The sequence below is a fragment of the Salarias fasciatus genome, chromosome 16 (assembly GCF_902148845.1).
Source record: "Salarias fasciatus chromosome 16, fSalaFa1.1, whole genome shotgun sequence".
In the NCBI taxonomy this organism is placed as follows: Eukaryota; Metazoa; Chordata; class Actinopteri; order Blenniiformes; family Blenniidae; genus Salarias; species Salarias fasciatus.
In genome coordinates this window covers 24,605,225-24,617,345 of record NC_043760.1, presented here as the reverse complement: position 1 = coordinate 24,617,345, position 12,121 = coordinate 24,605,225, and the positions used below count along the sequence as shown (strand labels likewise).

Here is a 12,121-nt window from a genome sequence, read left to right as displayed (position 1 = left end):
CCAGAGCACAGAGACAAAGCACATGAGCCTCTCTGAATTTAATAATGAAGAAACTCTGCTTTACAGGCAAATGTCTCATTTCAAATGGTGACCAACGAATGATGAAATATTTTAGCTGCCCCTCGGTCAAAGTGTGTGACCCGCAGCTCCATCAACTTAGTCATTTGGTTATTCAGTTACAGAACATACCCTGTTAATAAAACATATATGCAAACTGCAAAACCAACCTGGAGGTTTAGGAATTAAAACAATATCACGTTTAATCATATCACCGCTTGTCATTTATTTACCATCTTCAAGATGCACATTACATTCTATAAAACTTATTTAGGACAAAACATTTTCAGAAGAATCCAACCACAGGTGGAGATCACATCATCGGCTTTCTCGTATTTTGCAAAGAAGCTGAAAGAAAATGTCAAAAGCCAAATTGCCTGCACAGTTACAGATGCAATCCAACTTTCAGTCATGTTTTTCAGCCCTTGAAGGCCTAGGAGGTCTTAAAGGCTGTCGTAGAGTTTGCAGTGCAAATATGCGAGTTTCTCGGTTCTGTTTTTTCTCAGCAGTGGAAACCACTCCTGAGGGTGGAGCTCCACAACCCTGTAGCCTGTCATCTGCAGCTGTCGCTTCTTCATCGCATGGAGCCCCAGCAACTGCATTGAGTGGACGCAAAAATGGTTCCTGGTCCAGACCTGGACAGCAACCTTCACAATGTCTTTCGGGTCCTTCTTGTTGGGTTCGACGGGGGGTTTTGGGATGCTGCTAGTCAGATCTAGCACCGAGTCAAACAGTCGTTCGCCTTCATCGGGCTGTAATCTGTGTAGTGGTACAGACGTCTCTACTGAAGGAGCAGCTGCAGTGGTTTTGGTTTTAGTTAGCTGTGCTAAAAGATCATCCGTTATGGTTACGCCCATATTAAATCTCCCCCAACCCTTTTCGGCAGGAGCTGTTGCTGGACTGTCCTGTGGAGCCTCTGTGTTGACGGGAATCGGTTTTCCAGCAGGACTCAGGTGCACCTCCAGGTCGATGGAGCGAGTGTGAGGCAGGATCATTCGCTTGCAAACAAACTCTTCTCCTCCAAGCAGGTCTCGCAGAGCAGACTCTGCCTCCGTCACCTCTGGTTTCTGGCACACGTCTGACTGAGCAAACTTCCACAGCATTTCTGTCACCTCCTCCTTCAGGTCGCTGCTTAACCGTGGTCCGGTCCACTGAGGAAACTCCAGAGCTACAGCCTCATCCAGAGTGAACAAGTCTTTTTTCAGCTCCAGTTGTGTGCTTTTCAGTGCTAAGTTGACAAAGTCGGGGCTCAAGGCTAATGCGACAAGGTCCTCTGGGAACAGAGACACAAAAGCCAAACCTAGAAGACCAGTGAGCAGATGCTCCGGATATCGTTGGAATTCAGCCTTCCTCTGCCGCAGGGCTTCTATGAGAGTCGGATAGAAGCCAGGGATCTGCGTCGGGGGAAATCCTAATTGGCCAAAGGCCCACAGGAATTTGCATGTGTCTTTAATCCTGCAGTGTGGCACTAGTGAAGGCACTCTCTCAGCGATAGCACAAAGAATATCATCATTGCTGTAGTGTAGTGCTGAGCAGGTCAGGGCCACATGCATCAAGCCCTTGACACCCATCCCGTGGGCCCGCTGAGGAACTTCCACAGCCATCGCCTCAAGCCACTCCTTGTGATACAGATAAGTGAAACGCTGGTATTTCAGCACATTCACGAGAGCAAAGTCACTCATATCCCTCACAACAGATGCTGCCTTATCAACAATGTGTTTCGCTGTGCCCTCAGAAATCGATGTCTGAGATTTAAAGAGCCCTAAGCATATAGTGCCGACCTCCTCCGGGTGCAGCTGCTGCAAATGACACATGAGAAGGTGCTCTATAGTGCGAATCAAGTCTTTTGGGCAGTGCCTGCCTTCTCCGATTATATATAACAAATGGACTAATTCAGGGAGTCCAACTTGCTCCAAACGTCGCTGAACTGAGTCATAAAGGTGCTGTAAGAACCGAGGCACCTGCTTCCCAATGCAGCGCCACAAGTCAGCGGCCAACATCAACTCATGTAAAGTCATTTGCTTGGCTCGACGGTTTAACTCGGCCTCGTACACTTCCAGCACCGTGTGGTGTGACGGTATGCCCAGCCACACAAACGATCGCAGCACCTGCAGCAGTTGAAGGTCCGTGAAGAGACAAAGGTGTTCCACAGTATATCGGAGCAGCACGATGAAACGCGGATCACACCTTACTGACGCCGTCTTGGTCGGATGCAGCCGGCTGAGCTCCGTAAGAAAGAAAGAGACATCAGATGGTTTCATACTCCCCTTTAGAACACCCACTTTCTCCAACACCAGCACAGCATCTTCCCATTGGATCAGATCAGGTCTCTGGTTCCGGTCGTGGCTCACAGAGGCATACTCCTGCCGGCATTTCAGGAAGGCACGGGAGTCGACTCTCACATCTGGTGGTATGGGTTTTTTGTGGTGGGGTGATACAGAAGTGACGCTGGGTTCAGCCCCTTTGTTGAAAGCGAAATCAAGAAGGGTGTTCTTTGTGCTGAAGAGATGTCGGGAGCAACTCACACTGTAACAGTTGCTCTGCTGCCAGTAAGAAGGTGTTTGAGAAGAAAGACACTGTTCATCCTCCTCAATATCTGCTTGGCTGCGGGAGATTGAGGAATTCCACATATAATAGGAGGAAGGGCTATAATGTAGTTTGTAAGCACCTTGAACAGGGATTTCTTGACGCTTCAGATTTCCTCTCTTTTCATCCAGATCATCAGGATCATCCTCTGTTTTGGGAAGCATGTGCTGAGCCCGGGCGAAAGCCCTTCTCAATCCTGGGAGGTGGTGAAGTCTAGAAGCCCTACGATACAGCACACAGGCAGCCATCGAAGCGCCAGACTGAAAGGAGAAGAAGCACAGCATTAAAATAAAGCTACAAAAACATACAAGAGCTACATCACACACACATTCTTAATCTTTCAATTGTAAGCTCCCAGTGTCGGGGAGGCGAAGGCCATCTGCTTTCAAGATCAGGGTTAAAAAACTTTCTTATAACCCAAAGTTTACAGTTATGGCTAGTTCAGGCCACCTTGGACCATTTTCCAGTTGAACTGCTACAGGTTTAGACTGCGCAGATCACCTCTCTTTTCTTACTCTGTCTCCACTTATCCATGTGTCACTATTACAGGTCGTCAACAGTCTGTTCTGCCCATCCTGTCTGCTCTCTCTGTAGCTTCCTGCTGGATCTCTGAGAATGGGACTGGACGCTCCTGATCTCATACTTCCCACCCCATCAGGTCTGCAGACAGCGCAGCCTGCTGTCTAATGTTAACTTATTTGTTTTACTCGACCTCTGTCATTTAAGCCATTCATTTTGAAAACTTTTGCAATTTTATACAGTCATCAGTTGTGTTTCCAGTTCCATATATTTATTTGTGTATTTGTGAACAGTAGAAAATTATCCCAGAAAGCCACATGTCTAGGGTGAATCCCACCGATAGTTAGCTGGGATAAGTGCCAAAGCCCGACGACCCTGAACAGAATAGAGCAATACGGAGGGAGGGATGCAAATGATCCCCAGACTACATTTGACAATTTCACCTTAAAATCAATGTCTTGATGCATCATAGAGTCACAAAATCAATAATATTACAATGTTCATCAGTCTTTCTGATTTATTTTTGTCTGACAACATAAAAAAAAAAGAAAATTGATAAATTCAGGCTTCTAAGCTGGTTCATTTACACTTCAATACCATTTTGTTTTTCTTTTTCTCATGCACAATATCTGCAGAGTGTTGAGAGTTTCTTGCAAACATATGTATTGCATTCATGCTTGAAACAAGTGCCACTTTGTATTATCTGGTCCCACTGAAATAGACCTCAGTTTTCTAATTGTTGATGACCCCTGGTTTAAAGAGGTATAAGACAAATCTACTACCTGAAGAGCATCCTCAGAATCAAGTCATGCCAGGTGGCAACGTTCGTATTTACTCAATGATTATTAGTTAAATACAAAACCATCTCACATTTATTTAACTGGATTAATTCTCAATCCTGGATTAAGAGGAATTTTAAATTCAAGCCAACGTGGGAAACCGTCACAACAATGGCGTGTATATTTTCAGTATATTATTTAATAGTGGTTCTATCCAGCTGTAGATTAAGGTAAATTTACCAAGTTCACAAGTTCCTTTCACCCCAAACATAGGGTAAGTGTCAAAAGATAAAGTTTTGGCTTTGAACGTTTACAGTGACAAAACCACGTTTAACTTTAACAAGTACACAACGACCAAGGCACAGCTTGAAATGTTTTATTTTTAGAAGAAAGACATCAGATTAAATATCAGCATTTTGAAGGGGAAATGTGATTATCTTTCAACTGTAAATGACTGAAAACACCAAATGATGATAGCGCAGCACATTTGAGGAGGCTGGAGTTGTTGTCGTGGTCAAAATAATAACACACTATGTCCCATGTCAACATCAAATCACGAGTTCGTCCCTGTGTGTTTAAACTTTAGTGACAGTTCAGTGTTATGTTATTTTTTTCATCTGAAAATCAGCAGTCACATGTTAGAAAGAAAAGGAAAAGACTATCAGTCACGCCAGTTTAACTTCAAATAAAATCTACATTATCCTGCACGACCAAGGTATTTTATGACAGGACTGAACACAAACAGAAGTTTAATGAAGCAGTTTAACTCACCTTTCACAGGGATATTGAGAAAACTCGTGCACTCATTCGCGGATTCAACACATTGCACGGCGTCTGTAACGGAAGTGAAATGTCTTGTCAGAATAAAATCAACGTAACCTTTTAAGTTAAAGGATATAAATGTTGTTTGAGTAAAACAGCTTAAGGTACTGTCATTACTCAGAAATAAATGCAAACATGAACCAGGATATTCAACAGTATTGTTAGATTGTAAACTATATGAGCATAAAAGTATCGTGCCGGGGTTGTGGTGTTTTATTATGACAGTATGAAGCAACTTCCGTGCAGTGTGGCCATCTTTGAACAGCGTATGACCTACGGCAGCCTGGAAGACTCAAACATCATGAAAATGCGAACAGCGAGATAAACAAACCAACTGTCATATTCGGACTTTCTTATTGTTAGTGGGGTTTAATTGGGGGGAAACACCAATTATTTCGTTTAATATTGACTTGAAGGGATTGACTTCAGGACTTGAAATACTATAATTGGCTAAGCCCTTCCATTAAACAATACATTTTACTTACTTCATTACCTTTGTCTCAATAAAGTTTTTACCTTACTATTCTTTTTTTTATCCCTGTTTTTTTAAAATATTTTTTCCATAATAATAACCAAGATTTGAATTATAATTTGCATGTTTAAAGTATTTCCTTCTTGTCCTTGCCAAGCACTGTAAATTGCTTGGTGTCTGAATGAAATGAATCTGTCTTTCTTTGCATAAAAATAAGTATAGTATTAATAAAACAATGTGTTTATGTGAGGGAGAATTTTTTTTATGCAATTTAAATTTGTAAAGTCTTATAATGGAACCAAACGCTTCCTCATTAGAGCAATTGATGAAAGACTTTTAAAGTTCTATTTTATTAAGTTTTTAAGATTTAATCATGAAAGAGCACATCTGTTCTTACAGAACTTCATTCTGAGTCTCGCCCACTCTTATTTTATGAACTTGGACAATAATTGAAATATTCAACTAAACCTAACATAAAGTAATTTCAGAAAAATGTTGATTGAAATTACTTCACCGATTTTCTTGTCATAAAAGAAACTTGAACAGGCACAACCAGTGAGCAGCACATGTATAAAACCTGCATGAACAGAAAACTTTTAAAACTTTTGAAAAGTGATTATCAATTATTACAGAAGATAAAATAAAAGTCATAAAAATAAGAAATTCAGTGTGAGATAAACTATCAGCAAACTAACTTTACTAGTTTACTTTTGAAAAGTGCATTTTCATTTTGGCTTATGTTTGATAGTTTATATCAAATTGTATTTCTTATTTTTATTATTTTTTTTATTTGGTAACTGCTGTAATTTGTGGTTCTAAATGTTTTTTGCTTTGTTTTGTTTTGTTTTTTTAATTGCTAATTTTTTGTTTGAAAAAAAAGAAGCATAAAAACTTTCACCAGACATTTCTTTCCTCTCTCAGGGACATGCTACTTTTACCACTCCTCTAGTATTCAGATGCAAATTGCGATAACTTGTGAAGAGTATTTTATCATGACAAAAATATTTGCTTTTAAAAAGAGACAGTTACAAAGTAAAATTTATAAAAGGGTGTAAAAAAAAATCCTTCCAATAATCAAGTTGAAAGTATGTCTCAGGATTAAATCAGAATGAATGCAGAAATGTCATCTCCAAATCTGTTTAGCAGTTACAGTTTCTTTATCTTGAGGCAATTATTAAAACACACCAAAAAGAAAAAAGAAACAAAAAAGCAGCAATTATCCTCCTGCATTTTCCCTTCTCTGATTTTAATTTGATCATCTGCCTTTGGTTCAGGCGGCAGCAGGAAGGCAGCTTCACATTCTGTGCCTCCATTGTGTGACTTCACACATGATTGCATCCAGGGGTGAAAGGTGAACCAGACTGACCTATGGCCATAAGCAAGACAATCCCCTCGTTTCTGCCAGGCGCACTCTTCGAGTCCTTTCAGCGGGAAGACTCTCTGCAACTGAATTTTTAAACAATGGTGGCAGAATTTACTGCATTTACTTTACTGAAACAGCAGAACATGTTCTCTGCATGTATTCAAAAAGATACATGAATTTTGCACACAAGATAGATGTTTATGATTTTGAAAGAACTGCATTTAAAAAGAAATAAAAGTGTAACCCATTTCAGCATGACACAAAAAATATCACAATAATACTGTAAATTCATTTTGCATTGTAATAAATAACGTAAGAGATTGAATAAATGCACTGGTGATAACATCAAATAGCAAAATGCTGCAATTATAGCAAAATAGATCTTTTTGATTCTTATAGATTTGAATTCTAATCAAAATTGTTAATATGTCACTAGAAACAATGACGTGGAGAAACTTGGAACATTCTAAACTGAAAACACTCCAAAATACTTGGATCTATTTATTGTTAAATTGCTCAATGCATTAAAAGTATTTACTATTCTATTATGTGCTTTATGTGCTATGTGAGTGTTTCCACTAATGGTAATAAAGAAAAGTTCAATAGAGAACATGTGATTTTGTAATTCAGTGTTGTCATGACAGCCTGAACAAAATGTGATCCTTGCTCTGTCTTCAAACATTAATACAGTTAATATACCAATTCATAATAGAACAGAGCTAAATTCCTGCTCTGTGTTTGCACTTTGAAGAAAAAATGTTTTAATGATGAGTCTATAAAATGATTTTGTCACTATACATCAACTGAAGATGGAAAAAAGCTTGAAGCTGGAACTAAAACAGACAAAGGAGGTAAGTGGTGTTCAACATAAGTCCTACATGTTTTTGATGTTTCCCAGCTTAACCCAGCCCTTAAAAAAAATAAAATCAAAGATGCATTCGGGTGTGTTGCAGCACAGAGACCTAAAACATGAAGGATCAGAATTGGATGTAAACGAAAAGACAATTCATGCACAAATAAGTCAAAATAAAAGCTTTTACTTAAGTCCAAGATGCTGCTTTATTTGTGCAACGCTTACATTTCTAAAAATATCAAAGTTTGGATAGTTATTTGCACAGTCTCATTTAGTTTTCTAACACTTTTTGTTAACAAGAAACTCTCTTCAGGTAAATTAAAAAAAGGACTTTCGTTTTCTTCATAAACTAAACATGCAATGAAAGAAGCTTCACATATAGATTTACCAATATTATTTGTGCTTAGAATAACGCAACATGTAGTCTATTTCTATTTATTCCTCTATAAATGTAAAACTTTCCTATTTACATTCGAACATCCGCAGCATTAAAACATCCAAACTTCACTCCCTCCTCTGTTTTTCCTCCCGTCCTGGATCAGCATGTTTACCATGCCACCAGTGGAGATAAAGTAGAGAAACTTGGAGAGGAAGTGGCTGATTTATGCTAATGAAGGAGTTGAGCAGGAGCAGCTCTGGCTGGGAGCCGCCCTTCATTCACCACATGGTTAAACCCTGGACTCCACTCGCGCCACTTTCGCAATCTTACTACGATTCCCAAACTCCTCGCAAATCATAGCAGCACATGGTTGTGCACTTTTTTTTCCCTCCTCCGACTGCACGTTTTAGCTCCGAATCAATCAGGCAATCCTCTTTTTTTTTCTTTCCCCAGTTTTTCCTCCAGAAAACATTGTGAGTAAACGGTAAGTCTGAACAAGTGAGTGGAAGATGGTGGATTTTTTTTTTCCTTTTTTTTTTTCTAGAAGCTTGTGTGTATTAACGCGCCTGTTGTTGGCAGAGAAACCTGTTGTTAGCCTTTTTCGTTAGACGCGCTAAACGTCCGGAAAGTGTGAGGATTCGGGATCGTACGCGGCACCGGAGCGCACTTTTATTTTTTACGGTTTTACGCGAGCGGGGGAAAAAAAAAAAACGTTTTAATCGTCAGTTTCCGCATTTGAAAACAATGTTGTAGAGGCGCATGGCAACCTCTCCTCCATGGTCGGAGAATGAGGGAGATTTGAAAAGCATGTGTTGCTGCCGCTGCGCCTCGACTCGCCGCCTCTTGGAACTCATTCCCCCGCTCCTCCAAACGGCGCTTTTTTGCACAAGTTTTCGGGTCGGCCGCGGGTCCCCGAGCCGTGTGCCGGCCTCGTTCGCCTTCGCTGCGGACTTGGTGGGAAGTTTTTCGGCCGATTTGTGCGCATTTAAAAGTGCGTCCAGAACAAAGCGGCAGCACATGGGGGGGACGCAGCAGGCCGCGAGCGGCGCAGTTAGCCGCTAAATGCTAACGCACCAGGTTGTGAATAGATTAAATAATAACGCTGACATCAAGTCGTTTCGCCTCTTCGTGTTGTTCCGAGTGGCGCAGTCGAGCACCTCGTGAGGAATCCATTAATGAATAAATGATTATTGAGAAACGAGTCACTATTAGCGAAGCGGCTATGCTGGCTAGGGCAGGAAAACGCAATGCTTTATAAGTGAGTGGAGAGTGGCGGCTCATAATTCAGTATTAGTGCGTTTCGAGCATCCTCCACAGTTACAATATGAAGTATTGTCTGTTGAAATGACTTATTTGTGCCGCTGTTTTTAATATTTTAAATCTTAAAGTTTCACGAGCAGGTTTGGACTGAAGTTGGCCTCCAGTTCGACACTTAATGGGAAACTTATAACAAGGCACCAAATGGTCCAATTTCTTCACCTTAATGCTTGAAAAGTCGCTTTATGGGGTACATTAATCCACTTTACAAGGATAGAAATAAAACCTCACCTTTTTATAAACTACTAACTTCTCTAAGTTATATCTGATATCACAACAGCTTTTTAGTGTTAATAGTTATTAGAGATATTGAGTTATATTTTGATATGCAGAAACTTTTTCAAATAGTTGAGCTCATATCTAACTTTAAGTTAATGTCGGGGACCTAAAATGTCATCTCTACTACCAGGGAGATGCATTTATTATTAGGAATCATGAAAAATATTATTTGTATGAGTCCAGTTTTTATAAACATGCATGTATTGTAGATTATATACCTCAAAATAAACCCATGTGATTCGTGTGTGTTCAAAATGACCATAAATCCAACCTTACCTGTGAAGTGAAGCTGTGGAAATGGGCTCACTATCCAAAGGGCCAGGGGCCACATGTGGCCCATGTCAGCTTTAGCTCTCTACTAGTTAGTGGGCCTATCAGAAGTTAAAGTTCAGTTTACATCAGAGTGTCTTAAGACTTCAAACACAATGCAAGCACAAAAATGAGTTAAACCTTTGACTGCGAGATGTTGTTTTGTGTAAAGTTTTAATTTCTTTCAGATTCAGGTAGTGCTTTTTATTTTTGCAAACATGTGCTTCATTTTTTTCATACTTGCAAAATGTGCATGTTTTAAACTTTTGCACCACATCCAGATAATAGAAGGTTACACCACATCACTCGCACCATCCCAAATAGAATAAAACTTTTTTCCTTGAATGATTCAGTTAATCATTAAAAGGGTTTAAGAGGAAACCTTCAACTTTTACACAAGTCCTTCCAACTTTTGTACAGATTCTTAAATGACTCCTCCTGTTTTGTTTTTAGTTTTTTTCTTCCTAAGTTGGCATGGACGATTTTCAGAAGTTTTAGATACATTTGTGACACTTGGAAGTGACATTTCCCTCCTTTTTGTTGTCCACATGGAGCAAAGTTTCTGTTTTGATCTGACACATGTGGACAAGAACCTTGTCCTTTATTGAGCTTTCTTTGGAATTATTCCAGATGTGAAATTGTCAGTTTGCAAGTCTTGGTTGGATTCAGGATAGTTTATTAGATACGTCCACAAATAGTCCAGAATCTTCTAGAATCATCCAAGAGACCAAGAAGTTATGATATAGTGTGCTCTGTGAAGATTAAAAAAAACCAACACAATTTAGTGTTTTTAATTCCCCAAAACAAGACAAAGCTTTATTAATCTGAGTAGTTTGTTAAATTGTGCAATAACGGAATCTTAAAGTCGCCTCTCCCTTTAGTTTAGGAAGCGTCGAATGGCAGGCTAACTTCAGCGCCCTCCTGTAGCACGCGTTAGCTTGTTGTGTAGTGGGAAGTTTGGAGCACGCGCCCGCTCGTCACGAGCCACGCTGCTCGCGTGCGGCGCACTGAAACGCACGCGCATGCACCGATTTCCAGGCGTCGGGTGCAGTTGTTTTCTCTTTATGTGTGCGTGTGTATGTGTGTTTGTTTACCGGAGGACCGAATCACGCTCGCAACATGTAGAAAGTGTTGACTTGTGGGCGCCATGTTATCGCGTGGGGGAGGGGTGCAGAAATGTGGCCGGAGCGCGAGCGTTCCACTGTCCTGCTTCAGTCCCGCGTCAGGCTTGTTGTAGCCAAACTTCAGTAGCAGTGAAGCTTCAGGGCAGCCCTGCTTCAGCCCTGCTTCCTCCATTAACTTCAGTAACGTCTGAACACATGGCCGCTTTGTTTTCTTGCTCTTCCTCTTCAAGGCTCTGCAAGCCACATGTCTTCAGCCCCCTGTAGCTTTCACAGAACTGTGTCAAACGCTTCATGTTTTAAAAACAAAAGTTTTAATATCTGCATGTAAAACTAAAGTTTGGTAAGTATAGCAAAACTGTCTAAGTTGCACCGCTGAGAGGGTGTATTTGATATAAAGTCTGCAAAAATGTCCCTGAGTGACTTAACAGGTTGTAAAGTCCTGCAGGAGCTCATATCCCTTCACTGTAATCATGTTATTGGTTTATGTTGTGTAGTGGTTATGACATTCACCTCGCATAAAATGTCCCTGGTGTGAAACCTGGCTGATTCAGCTTTTTAAAGGGTGACAGGGGCGAGAAATGCAGACTTGGAACTGAAAGTTCACAGGTTCGATTCCCACAGCAAACAGGTCACCACTAAGTTCTTGACCCCCCTGATCCCATCAGCTCCCTCTGCGTCCTGGAAATAGGATGAGTCAATGTGGGAAAAGGAGTAAATGAAGTGTAAATCATTTAGATGTACATCTTTTATAAATCAGTATTGAGTTTATACAGTTATGTAGTCATGTTATCGATTGTAGATTTAAATCTCTGGAAAACGAGTAAATGTTGCAGCAAATTCAATACATAGACGCTTATCGTGCAACTGGATATCATCCAGTACTGGTATTTTCTTCATCTCTGCCTGTTGTAAAGGCGTCTTCCTCCATGACGTTTAGTTTCTGTTCTTTAACGTTTCAAACTGTAATATATTCAGAGGTATTTCTATTACAGTCACATGCTGGAAACTGAAAATGTGCTGCAGCAAATCACTGCCTAACCCATGAGCATGGATGTAATATCTGGTAAAAGTGACCCGTGTCCTGGAGGAATTTAAAGCGGAGCTGCTGCATTCGTACACCGTCTTGCACAGGAACACACAAGTGACCCATGAGAGTAAATCACTGAAGGAAATGTTATAAATATTCATTAGCAGTACAAAATAATAATAATAAAAAAAAAAGTATGAGCACCAGTTTTTTTTTCCCACCTTCTTAATTTGCA

General features: G+C 40.4%; 1 protein-coding gene across 1 annotated transcript; it reads right to left on the bottom strand.

The window, feature by feature from the left end:
• Window positions 1–278: 278 nt before the first annotated feature.
• Window positions 279–4,787, bottom strand: fastkd5 (FAST kinase domains 5). The gene is made up of 2 exons (XM_030112808.1): window positions 4,713–4,787; window positions 279–2,903 (listed from the first exon to the last, which is right to left on the bottom strand). The coding sequence occupies exon 2, from the start codon at window positions 2,889–2,891 to the stop codon at window positions 501–503; it is 2,391 nt and encodes a 796-aa protein (XP_029968668.1). The 5' UTR covers window positions 2,892–2,903; window positions 4,713–4,787; the 3' UTR covers window positions 279–500.
• Window positions 4,788–12,121: the final 7,334 nt, after the last annotated feature.

Bases quoted from the DNA above. Each gene is read 5' to 3' on its own strand.
- fastkd5 (XM_030112808.1), bottom strand. From the start codon at position 2,891: ATGGCTGCCTGTGTGCTGTATCGTAGGGCTTCTAGACTTCACCACCTC.